Source organism: Epinephelus fuscoguttatus, linkage group LG4 (genome assembly GCF_011397635.1).
Source record: "Epinephelus fuscoguttatus linkage group LG4, E.fuscoguttatus.final_Chr_v1".
Lineage (NCBI taxonomy): Eukaryota > Metazoa > Chordata > Actinopteri > Perciformes > Serranidae > Epinephelus > Epinephelus fuscoguttatus.
In genome coordinates, this window is record NC_064755.1 from 23666559 (window position 1) to 23683959 (window position 17401).

At 41.5% G+C, this 17401-nt stretch overlaps 1 protein-coding gene across 2 annotated transcripts in view; it reads left to right on the plus strand.

The window, feature by feature from the left end:
* iqsec3b (IQ motif and Sec7 domain ArfGEF 3b) overlaps positions 1-17401 on the plus strand; it is a 39421-nt gene that overhangs the window by 18611 nt on the left and 3409 nt on the right. For both annotated transcript variants that reach the window (XM_049575270.1, XM_049575271.1), the window contains exons 7-14: positions 2437-2559; positions 9130-9296; positions 11179-11318; positions 11485-11616; positions 11739-11838; positions 14881-15039; positions 15168-15260; positions 16719-16765. In XM_049575270.1, the coding sequence (XP_049431227.1) occupies positions 2437-2559; positions 9130-9296; positions 11179-11318; positions 11485-11616; positions 11739-11838; positions 14881-15039; positions 15168-15260; positions 16719-16765 (961 nt within the window). The remainder of the gene's footprint in view (positions 1-2436; positions 2560-9129; positions 9297-11178; positions 11319-11484; positions 11617-11738; positions 11839-14880; positions 15040-15167; positions 15261-16718; positions 16766-17401) is intronic.

Genomic DNA, 17401 nt, shown 5'->3' on the forward strand with positions numbered 1-17401 from the left:
AACGGCGTTTATACACAATCTGTTTCTCCCAGTATTTTGTATATTTTTCCATCTCAAGCCTTAAAATAAAAGTTTTGAAAGTCTTTCCATAGAGTATTTTTCTTTTATAATCCCTGGCCTTTGGGCCAAAGTTGGAGGATCAATATGCAACCATTTGCGAGCTATGGCTTTCCTGCTACTTGCCAGAAGTATCTTTAATAAACATTTATCTTTACGTGGGACAGTTTCAGATGTTTTTCCTAAGTATAAAAGTTGGGGGAATTTAAAGGTCAAAATTCAAAGCAGCCGAGATATTTATCACCGGTACAGGTCAAGCTCTAAAAAACATATTGGAACCTACAAATTAAACTCACAAGTGTCTCTTTGTTTGACTCTCCCTGTCTAGTAAACACCCATGTCCTTCAAACTTCACTTCCAGTTTAAACGCAGGCTTACAAACAATAATTTCATGATTTCCAAGCCCATACTGAGACGAACCAAATGACATCATCAGAGTTATTCTCTCAAACTTCAGAAAGCTCCTCCAGACCCACAGGGATCATTATGCAACACATTTCCCCAGGCTGAGTGGTACCCCTTATGACAAGTAAACTGACCTTCATGTGTGAAACTGCTGGAGTGCTTCTTTAATCAGAACAACTTTTGAGTTGCCAGGTTGTGAAAAGCTCCCCCTCGTGAATGACACCCTTTAGTTTATCACAAAGACCCCTCTGTCACGTTATGTCTCTATTTAACCCATCACCTGATAAAAAAAAGGGCTGCAGAGCATCTGGACCAAAATGAATTTATTTACATCTTATTAACAATTATGACTGCAGACGTGATTGATTCGAGTACCTTATTTACTTATTAACATTCATAGTTGTAGATTTGATTACTTATTACAAAGTCAAAAACCTTACTCGCTATTTAAAGGTACACTATTCAGGAGCTGTCAGCTACTGTTTGTGAACAGCATCAATAGGGAAAGTGAAAGCCAACCTCAGCTTTGTCTGCTTGTTGTTTGCCTCACTATTTGCATTTTATTTTTGTTTTTTGGCGCTATGTCCGTGATTTTTGTACCTTCCTTTTTGACGGCAGCTGCTTATGATCTGGCACCTGGTAGCTACCTTTTTATAAAGCCCTAACCTCACTGGTGTGCTGTGCAAAAAAGAGGAAAAACAGAGGCGGAGGGCAGAGTCTTTGCAGATAAAAACACCGCCACAAACTTCTAGTGATAGTTGAGAGAGATTACTTTTACTTTTCAGGTCTATAAATTGTTTTTAAGGAAAATCCTGCAAAGTATACCTTTATCTAAATGACTTGCTGGACTTTACATAATAATCTAACCGGCCCATTAGCTGTTCTGCAGGACGTGGTTCTCATCAAAAGACTGTTTGCTTTATTGCCACTAAACTAGAGATGTTCAACATTTCAATTATTCTGAGCACCTCTAGGTCTTCTCATCTTTAAAGTTAATGATCAAATTTCCTTCATGACCTTGAAAACAGCAGTTAAGAAGAAATAAAAACCCACCTCAGGGTCCATATTGTAGCATCCAGAGCTTCCAAGTACATCTATAGCAAGGTCAGAAGTGAACTTTGAATGGATGTTTGTATGTTGCTCTTTACTACTGAAGGAGAGATGAAATAAAAGATTAAATAAGAGATTTGCTTCACTGACTTTTTATGGATTCAGTTTTTTTTAAGATATCTAAAATAGAAATAGCTAGTAGAATCTAACCCGACACACACGCACAAACTCACTTGACATGCAGCACTTGCATGCATAAATGCAACACATCCATGAAAACACGCATTTACTTAATGCCTTCACACTCACCCTTTTTGCATCCAACCAGTGTAGACAGAGATCCAGGATAGAGAGGCTTTTTGCTGAGGTTGTTGCAGAGACTGTAGAAATAGGTCACTGCACTGAACACACACGAGCAACACACCCTCGCTTTCTTTCATTCAGACACATAGACACACGTGCGTCGACACAAACGCGTGCACGCACACGAACACACGCGCGCAATCTTGTGGATGCACTTTTCCCATTGCCACAGCCTGCCCTCAGCCTTTCATGTACCTCTCTCTCTTGCCCCCTCGCTCTTTGCATTTCATTATTTCGCCCTCTCATCCCTCTTTTTCCTTTCCTCTTATCTCCCCGTCATCAGACCCCATCTTCCCCATTGATGTTTGCACAAAGTGTGTGCACGTGCGTGTGCAAACATGTTGTCTCTATGTGCGTCTTCCAGGTCAGTGACTCTGTAATAGAGGTATGACTGTAAGAGGAAGATTTGCCATCAGCGCTTGGGTACTCATAGTTTCGTTCACATGCACACGCACATGCTCACTCACTCACCTTCTCATTAGAGTGACACACTACGACTAAATCTCTCCTTCCTGTCTCTCTTGCTTTCTTTATTTCCTCTCTCTGTCTGTCCCTTAATAGTTGTGTCGTGGATGAGATGGATTTCTCAGGCATGGAGCTCGACGAAGCCCTGAGAAAGTTCCAGGCTCATGTTCGTGTTCAGGGAGAAGCACAGAAAGTGGAGAGACTCATCGAAGCCTTCAGGTGAGACTGTCAAGTCGCTCACAACCAGGCGTCGTTGACTAACGGGGCTCTGGGTTCACTTTTTAACACAATTCAACACAACAACAGTCCATCACATGACTGAGCAGGGCTGGTAAGGGCACTCCAAACTTTTTTGCATGAATAGACCTTTTGCCTGTGGCCACCCAGGCAAAACAAAAAATCCAAATGACATGTAAGCTCACATATTTTGCAGTACAACAGTAAAGTAATTTATGATCTCATCTCACAGCTTTGGGGTAGCAGATGTATCCAGAATGGCATACTAATAGGGCAACTGTATGTGTTTAACTGGTTCTGCCAGCTCACTGCGGCAGACTCTGATGGAAACCAAAGCCGTGTATCATTAACAAATTACACTGATTGCCTGTAACCTTTGACTAAACTCAGCAGTGTTTGATTGTCAGCCAATCATAGCAGTGATCTGAGCTGCAGGCAATCAGTGTGTCTTCCATTGGGACAAAAATAGATGCTCCATTTCATAACTTTCTCCCCTGGATGACACTTTCTGGCCAAATCTTGAGGCTCTCAGGGCTGTTTGTATGTCTATGACAGTTGCGTGCCTGTTTCCATCCAAAATCACACATAAATATGTAAAAATGCAAGTTTGGTGCTCATGAGGTTTTAGCCTGAGCTGGTTTCTGCTCATTTTGTCAGTGCTGACTCTTGCCCCAAGTCACTAAAATTTATGAGCATATCTGCTGAAGAAGACTCATTTTAATACCAAGAGGACCTTGAGAGACCCACTGTAGCTAACACACTCCATTTGTGCCTTAAAGTGGACTGTTTAACTTTGCCTCCAACAAACTGGACAGATACAGGTTTTTATGATGCTGTTTTACCTTCTGACTGAAAAGTATTTGAGGCAAAAACAGATAGAAGTGACCAGACAAATAGGAGCTGCAATTGGTTCCTTATCCTCTGGCTGGCACTGTCCTTGAAATGTCCTGGTAATATCCAAAGATTGCTCCCAGGACTGAAAATGCAATAAAAATGGCCATCATTGTTTTCTGTTTCAGAGTAATTGTTACATTGCGCTGTACATTTAATCTTCCTCTGCTGATGTGCAGCTCTTTGCCTCAGGATTATCAACAATGTCACCACCATGAGTTTAGCCACTGCCCCTTTGACCTCATGAACTAAGCTGTCCCTCTGAATTATGCTAAGTTGCTAGTATAATTCAATGTTGGGGAGTGAAATCACCACAGTAAATGCACTGCATGTTAATTGTCTGCCAACGCGTTTCTGCTTCCATGATGTGGCATCTTTGTTTGTTTGAGCTGCAAACTTTGGTTTTGTCTTTTTGTGGTCTTGTGAAGGCTTAAATCTTTAACACATCCTAATAACCACAAAAAACTTTTTTTTGTTTTTTGCATTTTTGCAAACCATGGATATGTTTAATCTGCATGTCATCGTAGTAGATATATTGAAACTTTATGTTTACACAAGGTGGTATGGTTTAGGCACAAAAAATACTTATGTTATAGTAAGGAACAGGACATGTTTTGGCTTAAAATACCCAGGTCAGGAGTGGGATTATCTTCACCATAATTGGAGCCCTCAACATCAATTGAAGCATTGCAGTGACTCGCTAAAACACAACCGGCTTTGTTGTTTGTTGGTTGTTGACAGTGGTCTGGCAGGCATCTCACCCAGGTGACATGCCATCCACCTTCCTCTCAACCTCCTTATGACAAAAGCTGTGTCTCAATTCAGGGGCTGCGGCCTTTGAAGGCTGAATCTGAAGACCGATTGCTTCACAGCGATGCGGCCAAGGCTGCCCCATTTCAAAGGCTCCTTCAAATATGGCCGAGAAATGCAGCCTTCTTTCCCAGAATTTGGAGGATGCAACAGATGAATCCTTTGTGGCCCAGCTTATCCCAAGAGGCATTGCGTGCCAAAGACGATTGGGTTGTTTTAATTATGACAGCTCACACACCACCATCACTTTAGAAATGTTGATATGATACGTATGAAATGTGCACATTTAACATATTTATGGTTTGTAGAAACGTACAATGCCAATATTTTCTTCTGATGACTGGGCTGTTTAACAAGACTGAAGGCCCACTCACACCAAAACGACATAAAAAAAACTGACGATGAGAGCTAACAGTTGCATCCCCTCATGTCACGTAGGTCTTGACCAAAAAGTTGCGCATGAACACACCACAAAGACTACGGCTGACAGCCAACCAGAACATACGTTCTGCACCTGCGTGAGAGAAAATAACTCTCCATACCAGCACATGGAGGTAGTCTGTGTTTGTCAGGCAAAAAGGGAAACCTGAAGACCGTCATGATGCTAGTTAGCCAGGTAGCACATTAACAACACAATCCAGCGTTGAAAGAATAAAGCACAGTTACTGTGCGCTGTCAAACAATAACACAAACAATTACGAACCTTTAGCTAAAAAGCTCAGTGGCTAAAAAACATCATCTTACCTAATATAACAAGTTTGTTTTGATCTCACGCCCTCTTGGCTTTGCTGTTTGTTTACTTTCCTCACTTCCGTTTCTCAGTTTGTGCACTGAGCTAAACTGCCAGTTAGGGTGATTTCAGCCACCAACGGGCTCTGTTGTCTCCGACATCACTTAGACATCCTGAATTGGCAAAAACCCTAACAAAAATCGTTGACATGGGCCAACGGTGCAGGTAACACCTCACAGACTAAGGCGACAGACACTGACCAACACTGACCAATAGCTGACTGTCGGCTTGGTGTGTCAGGGCCCTAAGAGTCTACAGTCCGTTTTGGACAAATTTACTTTTTTTTTTTTCATCTGATTATGTTAGGCTACTCGATAAAAAGTCAGAGTATCACCAACATTATTACAAATCATCCTGAGGGGGACATGAAGTAGCTGTTGAGACATTTCAACCTGGATTTCAGTGGTGGACCAACCCTCAGATCACAAACACATAGATTTGATTTCTTATTTAATTCAATGAAGCAGCTGGGCACTGTCGTTCTTAGCGACCATTGCTCTAACAGGAATAAATAGCACATATGTTGGGGACTATTTTCAGCCGAGCTGATTAATATTAATACACATTTGCTGCTCTTGTGAGTGTTTACAGCGGGATTATGTAGGATTGTCTTAAAATAAACTCCAGATCCATCCTAATGTTCATCATAATAAAGGAACATGTCACTCGCCTTAACGCAAACGTGTGGCTCGTTGATGTGTTTTCGCAGCTATAGGAGGCTGTGAATACATAAGCAATGCTTGTTAGGAGGATCAGTTGTTGTTTTTTCATTGGATTTCATTGGAAATATAGACCATCACCAGCCCTATCTGTCCGTGTGTTTTTACACTGAGCAAGAAATGGTGAGGGAGGAGGGGAAAAGGAGCAGTCATGACACTTCCCCTCTCCGCTCCTGATTTGAGGGCCAATCAGAACACCCACCGCGGTCATCAGTTAATCACATCTCACTCAATCATACGTGCTGAGCCCCTGGGTGCAGATTACAAATTCATCAGCGATCCGAGACCACACTCTCTGTAGCTGGAGCTGCGAGTATAGGTCAGAAATGAGCGGGCTTTTATCGGGACAGCCAGACATCCGATGCCATGTCTGTTACATAACACTTGTTATGTCATCTGTTTGAAGCGTGTTGTACTCTTGCCGTGAGTAGTTCTTTTATACGAAGCGGTATTTGTGCCAGCTGGCATGCAACTTTCATATGCAGATATGAAGATAAGAGATCGGAGCTAGTGTTTAAATAAACTGGTTACATAAGACGGAGATCCGCGCTTGGAAATGTGTGAATGAAGCACAAACACACACACACAGACACACACACACTCAATGACTTGCTTTATTTATTCACTCAACTGTTTGCTCGCATATGCGCTTTCACATCCATGCACATGTCCATTAGCTTACATACACGCTCACACATACAGCAGATCTCGCCTTGCTTTCAGTCTTTGAAGACTTTGCCGCAGAATTACATCAAGATGGCAAATCAGAAGGCTCATTTGTGCCTCTCTTTGTCTATGCATGTGCATATTACATCCGTAGCAGTGTTTGTGCCAAGCAGGATCTATTCTCCCTCAAACAAAGGCATTGCTGCTGAACTGCGGCTGATTGATACCCTGTGTACTCTCGCCTCAGATCTTGTGTGGGGTCTGGGAAAAGGCTTTCTGGTTGCGCAGGTCTCAGATGTGGACTCTCGCTTGCATATGCTCTGACAAGTACATAGTCCTCTGGAGCACAGCAGCCCTCTCCATGTCTGCATCCTGCCTGGCTGCAGAGATAAAAGCCTCCCACCACTGAAATGGCCCACTGTGTAAGTGTAAGTGACAGTAAGAAAGATAGGGAGGGAGCTGTTGGGGGGAGAAGGAGGGGAGGAAGTGAGAGTTTGTGAAGCCTGTGGGCAGCGATGGAGCAAAGCAAATCCAAATGCAGAATCACTGGTTCCAAAGCAGACTGGGCAGCCTTACCTCACCTAAGGCAGAGCAATTTAGTCGAATGTCTCCTGTCTCCTGTCAGTCTCATTTATGGCGGAGTGACTGCGCCTCACATCCGAGCAGAAGTTGCAGTCAGTCAGACTGAGTCAATCAGTCAGATTAGGGAATGCTGCAGCTTGTGTGGTGAGATATCGGATATCATGCCTCCATCTCACTGCAGGAATAAGCAACTTTTTAAAGGTCGTTCCCTGTATTGCCTTTTATAACTTTAACAATTTGTATTTAACGATGTACTCCCTGATTTTTTTTTTATAGTTAAAGCTGAGAGGACATTTTGGGATTAAGGGGGGCGATTGGGCACAATAACAAAGTCAAGGAGTGCATCATTAAGTTTTGGTACATTGGTTCTGGGAGCCTGAAGATACGGGGATATTAAGAGGTGTTTCTATTATTCAGTATGCCCTCATGATTATAAATGGCATGGACAAAATATTAGAAACACCTCTTAGTATTAAGCAGTCCAATTTAACAGCACATTAGATAATAATAAGAGGAAGGTAGGATTTATTGTCGGACTGTGAGATTCGATTCGTTTTTGCAAGGTGTTCTCAATAAACTGGCAACTGAGAGTGATTTCACGTCAGCCCAGCTGTAAAATCCTGCAGTTTCTTGAGCCTTGGTTCTCACTTTATGAACATATTCACTCAGTTTATTTGTTTTTGTGTTGCTGGGAAGTTCCTCACACATATTATATATTATTGTATATCTTAGAAATACAGATATGAATCTGTACGTGGTTGTGAAAATGATGTGATAAGCTTATGTGAGTGTGTGTTAGTGCATGTGTACATATTTATATGCTGCTATCTATCTGTCTGTCTGTCCATCCGTTCATCTGTCTGTCTATATATCACACGTCATTTTGCACTAAATAGAGGTCTTACTAATAACTGGTTGTGATGATTTGGTTACAGATGTTTTTATACACAGTGCAATGCGTAAATAAATCCAAACAATATGATTTGTCCAGGGTGCATTTAAGTGAAACGTTACCATTTTTAAAATATGATTACATGATTAAACAGAGAGTCTTGATGTCGGACTACATCAACACAGCATTCATTATTACCTACTCGTATATGACAAAAACTACAAAAGAAAACAGGAAATTATAAGTTTTACTAAATAGTCTTTTTTAAAGTTAAATTATAGTTTTTTTTTAATAGTTTATATAATAAGCATATGATTTTTTTTTTATAGATTGATAATATTTTACAAAAACAGAAAACCATGATGACAATGGGTTTGCCATTTTTGCACCATTTTTGATTCAACATGAGTTCTTCTTAAACAGTTAATGTGTTATGTGTTTGTGTCTGTTTCATCTATGATTATTATAACTACTTGTTTTATTAAAGATTTTAAATTCTAGATGGGGAGGTGTTCACCAAAAGCCCCTTTGGCTTTCTTACCTCTCCTGCACAATCCCTTCCATATTTATTTTTACATACTTGTTTTTATCACATCTTGTGTGCTAATAAAATTCAAATTCAAACACGGGCGTATTTCCAGGTGGCAATCAGGCCCCTCCACCCCACGGGCCCCAGTGCAACCACACTGCCTGCACTGTCTATATTTACGCCCCCGTACACAGTATTGTTTGAATTTGAATTTTAGCACTCTAGTTTATAGATTTGAAAGAGTTTGTGTTTACCAACATTTTTAGACTGTCTTAGACCATAGGGATCACATGAATTAATTTTGAAAAAGCATGTAGTTCCATAAATCAACCATTAAAAAGTATGAGCTATGCTTTTTTTGGTGTCACACATTAAACTTGTGGTAACTTTTGCAGTCTTATTTTGTGTTTGTAACACCAGAGAAAATGTGTCAGCTAGTACATATGCTTTTATCCATATAAAAGCAGTAAAAGTCCTCAAGATATGAATGCTATTCAAATATTTGAATGATTGGAATTTCAGTGCTGTTGATGGTTCTTGCTGTGTTTTACCTTGAACATCTCTTTTTTTTGTCAGTAGTGGTGGTGATATTATGGCCGAGAATCCACACCAATATTGAGACCTAGAGGTGATAGACAGAGAGATGTCACACTGTCCTATTTTCCCTCCACAGCCAGAGGTATTGTATGTGCAATCCTGACGTGGTGCAGCAATTTCACAACCCGGACACCATCTTCATCCTGGCCTTCGCCGTGGTCCTCCTCAACACTGACATGTACTCACCTAACATCAAACCCCAGCGCAAAATGGGCCTCGATGACTTCATACGCAACCTAAGAGGTCAGTGTGTCCAAATACATGTATGAGCATGTATGGGAGAAGTAGAGTGAGTTTTGTATGTGTGTGTCATGTCAAGGTGTGTGAGTGAGCTGACCCTGGGGATAGAGGTGGTATAATTACCTGCAGACGTGTTTCAACACTTATGGAAAGTGGTTTTATGAGCAGTTATATATAGTAAGCACATGTGCACACACACATGCATGTTCGACCTTTTAGTGCCGATTATGAGATCCACTGGAGAGATATGCCAGAGTGATAAGGAAGACGAAAAAGCGAGCAGAGGGCAAGGAAAGTCAAAGTTTTACAACAAGCACTCTGTTATCAACCTCACTCCAACCTCGCTATCTGTCTTTTGAGTGACAGCCTCTTGAAGTGAAGTAAATTACTCAAAAAGGCAGCGGGTGCTTGCCTCCGCTCGCTACCATCAAGAAAACCATCAGCTGTGCAGGAGGAGATTCCTGATATCCTTGACTCACAGCTCTGCTCCAGAGACCGTGGCGTTGACCCATTTAATTGAGGCTCACTTAGCGTTAGATTTAACGATATGAGCTCAGGTTTCCGGCGGAATCTCATCATCAGAGGCTCTCAACGAGGTCTCCGTCCGGCGATTGAGCAGATACATGCATTTACTGCAAGCAGAGGTTAAGAAGTTTGACTTTTATTTGTATCCTCAGTTACGGGGAGAACAAAATCACATAAAACAAATTTCAATATCTTTCTTCACACAATATTGCAAAACTCAGTTTTAATTTACGAGCTGAAGAGGATTCTCCTTGAGCTGAACAGCAGAGACAGACGGTAGCAAGGATGTCTGTTTGCTGCGCCACGGTGATAATGGCACAGCTACTAGGGACACAATGGCGGCACACACACTGGGATAAAAGCACATTTTCTCATTTACAGCCACAAAACCAACAGTGAAATAAAACTAATTTGGCTATAACCTCTCAAATAAAAATTATGAGAGCCCAGACAGTCGGTTTCAAATTCAATGATTATTAAGTGTATAGTTTGGATCCCTCTGACTTCCACTGTGGCTGTTGCTAATCTTCTTGATAATCCACACGATGGAATCATTTGATTCACAACCAACATCTGTGAAAAATAAAAGTAATCATAAAATAAATGTTAATTAAATGTTAGTTTTAATAGCTTTGGCAGTTTTGGAGTCACTGGGTCATGTAATATGGAAGCTATTAGAAAAATTACCACTATTTTCTATTGAAATATGCAAAATAGATGAATCACAAATAGATGTACTACATAAGACCAATTTAGTACAATTTTTTCAATCATTCAGATTCAGATGCTGACAACTTTGTTAATCCCACCAGGGGCAATGTGTTTGTATAAATGTATAAATAATAAAAAGTGAATAGACTTATTATTTATAAAAGAGATAAAAAACAATAAAAAACTATTTACAGCGAATTTAAAAGAGGAATTGCAGAGGGAATAAAATATCGTGGTTACCGGTTAGTTTTACAAGCAGGTAAAGCGTAACGAAGCCCTGACAGCAACGGAGAATTTTCACCTGCAAGAGCATGTCCAGAAGGCACTAAATTAGTAATGGCTTTTTGGAGGATTTGTCAATTGCAAAAACTGGACAAGTCCTGTTGTGTCACTCTTGTGATCTTATAGCAAATTTTAACAATGCTATTTAGACTGTTTCTGTCTTTCAGTGTGAGGCTGTGAAACCAAATCGTAATTTTTTAATGGGCAAATGGGCAAGTCAGCCTGAAGGTATTTAAAAACAAAACATTGGTATAGTGTCATTTGATAGTCTGACTGATTGATTGGACATTCAGAACTCACTGCTTGTAACTATGGAGTGCGCCATACTTTGATTGTGACCACTTTCTCTCGACCCTTGTTCCCTCAGGTGTGGATGACGGTGCAGACATCCCCAGAGAGATGGTCGCAGGCATTTACGAAAGGATCCAACAAAGAGAGCTCCGTTCCAACGAAGACCACGTCACCTATGTGAGCCGTGTGGAGCAGTCCATCCTGGGCCTGAAAACTGTGAGTGTATTTGTCTGTGTGTGCAAGCCTTTGCCTTATTTCTCAATTCAGTGAGCTGTCTGTACTTGTTTGTTCTGTCTCCTCTCTCCAGTGTCATGTATTATTTCGCTGCAGTCTGCCCTCTGTACTATCTGTCATCTCCATCTCTTTAACCTCGCCTCCATAGATCCTCGCTGTGCCCCACAGACGTCTGGTGTGCTGCTGTCGTCTGTTTGAGGTGCCTGACGCCAACAAGCCTCATAAACAGAAACTGTCCCAGCTGCAGAGAGAGGTCTTCCTCTTCAATGACCTGCTGCTGGTGAGGAGCCTCTGTCCAGGGACTTACCACAATACTCTACTATGCACCCGAGACCACCAGTTTGTACATAATCAAACATATGTTAATCCAGTCACATTGTGTGTTTCGTGTCTCTGCTGCAGATCCTGAAGTTGTGTCCTAAGAAGAAAAGCTCGGCTTCATACACCTTCTGCAAAGCAATGGGTCTTCTGGGAATGCAGTTTCACCTCTTCAGCAATGAATGTGAGATACTATTTTACTCTGCAGCAGTTTATTCTCTGTACAGTTTCGCCCTGGTGCTGGAAAACTGCTGAGCTAACTGTCGTCGACAGCATATTTGTCTGTCAAGTCTCGGTCAGGACCCAGACTGTGAATGAATTGCAAAGTGGTCACCAGTGAAACAAATTAAAACTACTCATAATTTCAGGAAAGTTTACTTCTTGAACAGATTAGGGAAAGTCTTACTTTTAAAAGAAAGATTATTTATTCATTCTTGAAGCTATGATCTACAGCAAAATAATATTGTAAGTAAATATATAAGGGGCGCTTACGTTTCATCTCAAAGAATAAAGTATAATATAGAAATCATAAAGCTTACAGAACCTTGTATAGGTTACTGCATCTTTATATACACATAGGGTAGCTGCATAAACATGAATGCCTTTCTTTACTTCCCCATCCAGTCTAAGTTTTAGATTACCAATTAGAGGTGAGCTCTGTAAGGCTGCATTAACGCCAGCCCAAAAGCGTTTTCCCTGTAGACCACCATTATAAAAGAGACGTCCATAAAACTGTTGAGAGAACACCTCGGACTGCAAACAAGGTCAGTTATGACTCTTCCTGTTGTGACTTTGTGATCCATGGAGATTTGTAAAACTTTCCTGTGTCTTTATAATGCACAGTCTATGGGCCGGGTGGGAACTTGTAGGCAGCACCACTGGGAGAAATAAATGCGCATATTGAGTGGGCCACATCCCGCGGAAGTAAACCTGGAAGCTAGAAACTTTTTTGATGTATGCGCTAGGTGAGCAACTCTCATTAGGCGCCATCTTTGGATCTTAATCAATCAAACCACTGTTTATTCAGGGAAAATTGACTGAGCATTAACCTCTTTTACAGCAATGTCCTGAGTTCACATTCAGTGGGCTAGAAGGATGCAAGTATATCATAGTAATTTTGATAAAGTGATTAAAAAAAAGTCCATCAAAAACAAGTAAGTAGCAACAATGTCTGTCACAAGTTATGGACGGCAATAAAAACAGTAAAAAGATGAAAAAGTGAAATAATATGTCACGTAGCAGTTCAGAGGAGGACACAAGTGTAGACCAACAGACAGTCTGAGTTTCTAACAAAAAGTGAGCTTTGATGTAGCCGATTGAAAACATCCAGTACAGGCAGGCAACTCAAAGTCCAACCCAAACAGAACAAAAACCAAACTGAAAACCAACCAGGAAAAAAGACAAACAGGGATGAAAACAAGAATAATGCAGGAACGACCACAGAATGCACTCAGGACGAACAACAGACAAACTGACAAAGGGAAATACACAGGTATATATACACAGAAAACTTATCACAGGAACAAGACACAGCTGGAGCAGGAGGACATGTGCACACGGAGGGAACTGGAGATTGGCTAACAACAAGGGTGGAGCAGACAAGACTAATACAGAACAGGTGTGAAGGGAAGACTCTGGGAACAGGGAGGGACTAATGAGACAGGTGTGACAGAAAACAGGCGGGAAAACACACAGAGACAGGAACTAAAAGCAGACACGACACATGAGGAGAGAATCTACAAAATAAAACAGGAAACAGATTAAACAACAACAATAAAAACAGTAAAATGTAGAAAATCAAGTCTGTAAAACAACCATATCATCCAGCATACACTTGAATTGATCTAACGACACATACCTGTCTAATTTAAATACCTTTTGTAACTCCATTTATTTGGTGCAAAGAAACTAAAAGCTAATTTACCAAGCTCTGAACTGATCTGAGGAGTTTCTGGTATCCAGAACTTATATTCATGATTCAGGCACAGTGGTGGTTTGAGCTAAATGCTAACATCCGTTAACTACCATGCCCACAATGACAATGCAAACATGATGATGTTAGCAGGTGTTACTTTAACTCTGTTAATGATCTTAGTTTAGCACGTTAGCATGCTAATGTTTGTTAATAAGGGTGCCATTCCATTATTCCAAAACCTCTCTAGTCTGAAAACTGTCCCATTGGACTGAAAGCCCATTTGTCTGACAGACTGTTGTCACAAAAACAAAGCCCATTACTCCGAAAACACACACTCTCTCTTGGCCTGCAATCAGTCAGTCCCGTGACAATATTTTTTCCTATCCTTTTTTCCTTATCCCGATATTCTTACTCTAACTTTTACCATTCGCACTCCTCATGCCTAAACCTAATCAACCCAGCCAACAAAGGCAACCAGTCCAAGCCAATTAGACAGGAACGATAACTTCACTCTGCATAATGATTGGCCATGTGCTCCTGTTTGGGAGAGTGTGTATTTTCTGAGCAATGGGCATTTGTTTTCAGGATGATGGGCTGTCGGACAAATGGGCTTTCGGTCTAATGGGTTGAGAGAAAATAACTCTATGCACGTCACATAGGTGCAAGGCTATCAGAAAACAGCCTACATTAGGGAAAGACGTAATGCCTGCACACTGCAGTCCATGCCACAGTTTGATTATTGTCAATTTCTTACCACCCTGAGTGGCTTAGATGGTTAACCACACCTTCCTCCATAGGGCTTATCAGCCTGTTGGTGTGCAGTATGTATAAATATAGGTGGGGTTTCAACTTTTTAACATGTTGACCTGATGAGTATACACTTGGGATCCAAAACGTTGTCCTCTCTCAGTTCAGTGAGACATTTTTCAGACTACTGAGGTTTCAGAATAATTGGCAGCCCCCCCTGAGCCACGACGCCAGTGTGGGAAAAAATTGTTTGAAAAGAAAAATAGAAAACTACTGATATTCACTACTTTTGAGCATCTTGATATTTCTGCAAACCCTTAGTTGCAATCTTCAAGAAGCCACTGCTGCCAGAAACACTTTTGGTCATTAACCTCAAAGCATGAGTTTTTGCAAGTATTCTTAGCAGCAACATTTTGTGAAGTAGACACTAAAGTAAAAGATGCACCACTGAAGTGTTTTTGAAAAATCCTCAAATCCTGAATCCTTTTTTTTTTTTTTAGACTCAAAGTTATGGTGAAAGCGCTTCCCTTTTCTCTTTGACACGTTTTTGGGATTTCTCATCAGATTATGCCCATGGCATCACCATGCTGAGCCCGTTTACCTCAGAAAAGAAGCAGCTGGTGAGTTTCTGCTCCCCGAGCGGAGAAGAGCTTAGGAAGTTTGCCGAGGAGCTCCGAGAGGCTATCGCAGAGGTCAATGAGATGGAGCAGATACATATCCAGTGTAAGGAAAAGAAGCACACACACACTCACACACACACTCACACACACACACCTCGACTTATGCAAATGCAGGCAAACACATACTTTACTGCGTATGCTTGGCTGCAATCTCTCTTTCCTGTGTTGCAGGGGAATTGGAGAGGCAACAAGGCATCCAGCCACACGGCATACACACCAATGGCGGGCAAGTGGACACACACACAGGACACGGCTCTCCCTCAGGTGCTGGTTTTGCTCATGCAGCATAAAACATAACACAGCATATATTACTCATAAGAATGCATACATTACTCAAGGCAATGCAGAAAATAGGACAACTTCATGGAAGAGGGGTGCATGAAAAAGGCGCACTATACCAAATAAGAAAATGGAAAAAAAGGGAGTGCATGATGATAAAGTTGCTGTAATTTTTACCTTTTTATTATTGAAGGGTCACTTAGTTTCAGTAAGTGACAAATGGTAGTTTCTGCTTTTCTTAAATGAGCTTTAGAGGTGCTGGTACGTCGATTATGTAACCCGACAGAGGCAGTTTAGCTGTTTCCCTCTGTTTCCAACCTTTATGCTAAGCTAAGCTGCTAGCTTCAGCTACATCTTTACCAGACAGACATGACAGAGGTGCTGATCTTCTCACTCTCAGCAAATATACTGCCTAAGATGTTAAACTGTTCTCTTAAACAAACCTGGAACAAATTGCTGGCTATAGAGATGTCTCTTCCAGGCTAACTGTTTCCCCTGCCTCCAGTCTTTATGCGAAGCTAAAGCTGGGCATACACTGCACAATTCGAGCTGATTTCTGACTCGATTACTTTTAAGAGTCTGACTGAATTTCAGCTTTGTCAGCCCTTGTTAGCCAAGTGCTGTACGAAGAGGAGGAAGGGTCGATCATGGCCTAATCAGCTGCTCCCGAACAGCAGTTTGACTTCAGGATGAATTCTTGACATATCAGAAATTTGGGTCAGGCTCTTACACAACTGAAGCAGAGCCATGAGTCGATACCCCAAGATCCATGCCTTTTTTTCTCAATCAATCTTACAGCATAGCCTATACCCAGCTATTTTGTAGGTGCTGCTAACTTGTAAATGTTTGCCTGTGTGTGTGAGAGACAGGGAATCAAAACTTGGACTGATCCATTTTTGCAGTAATGGAGTTTTAGGCTCTTTTTGTGACGTATGGCTGCACATTGTTGCGAACTGTACCTCCGCCAGCAAACAAACCTCTACCTGCCCGCTGCTTTGGGGTTTTATTGACAATTGTCTAAGACTTGAGCAGTGTGCACAGGCCAGTGGAGTGTTTTATTGACTATTTTACACGTACAGTGTGAGCACTCAGGTTGTAGCTTGACGATCTGACAGCACACTGTGAGCACATAAATCGTGAGCTTTGGCTTTATGTGTTTACTTGAAATGTGGGAGTTAGAATGAAACATTTCCAAAAAGGGCTCAAATGGTACAGTGTTTGCCCAGTTTAAGCTCAGCACATCCAAAACTCTATGACAGTGGCTTCAATCTTATCATCTCACTCTCAGAAATAAAGCAAATAAGTCTATTCTGAAATTGCTTAACTATTCCTTTAGATGCATGATAGTCCCTGTGTGAAGAAGTGATTCTCAGTTTTTAACATTCTGTGCATGAAGCCTAAATCTCTCCGTAGACTTACAAGCAGACTTGTTTCTGCCCACAGGCCAACAGGATGCGTATGATAAAACCGGCAACAACAACACAGTAGAGGTAAGTGTTAAAGCCACTCTTGCCTTCCTCAGGTAAGTGCCTGCGTCCCTGGCTCTGTGGGTGTGGTTTTGTGTGTGTGTGTGTGTGTGTGTGAGTGTGTGTGTGTGTGTGTGGTTAGATAGGGACTGCGCCTCATCCTGAAAAGAAAGTTTGCTTTATGCTTTGCTTTAAAAGCGCTCTGCCTGAGGCACATCCCCACTATGCAGCCAGAGATACAAAGGCCGCTGAGATGAGTCTGCTGTAGTGACGCTACACACAGTCTCTTTCTGTGCCTCATGAGCGCATCAGCAGCCACTCTACTCGTGATACAGCATCCCTTCTTTCATCAGCTGCTGCTTGCCAGCCTTACTGTATAAGCCTTTGCAAGCCACCATAAGCCTGGCTGGCTCCTAGAATACCATCTACAAAGCCAGATAAGCTTGATACTGTTAACTGTCTGTCGAGTGTGTGTGGGTGTATGTCTGTAAAACCAGCCCTTCTTTTAACTAAGCATATAGTGATAGAGGCTGCCTTCCCCCTTTTTCAAGTTTTCTCTGTGTTTTATTCCTTTGCCCATTCTTTCCTCTCTCTCCTGCCTCTCAGTCAGTCCTTTAGCTTTGTAAATAAGTGTGTTAGGGAGACACCACGCCCTCGGTG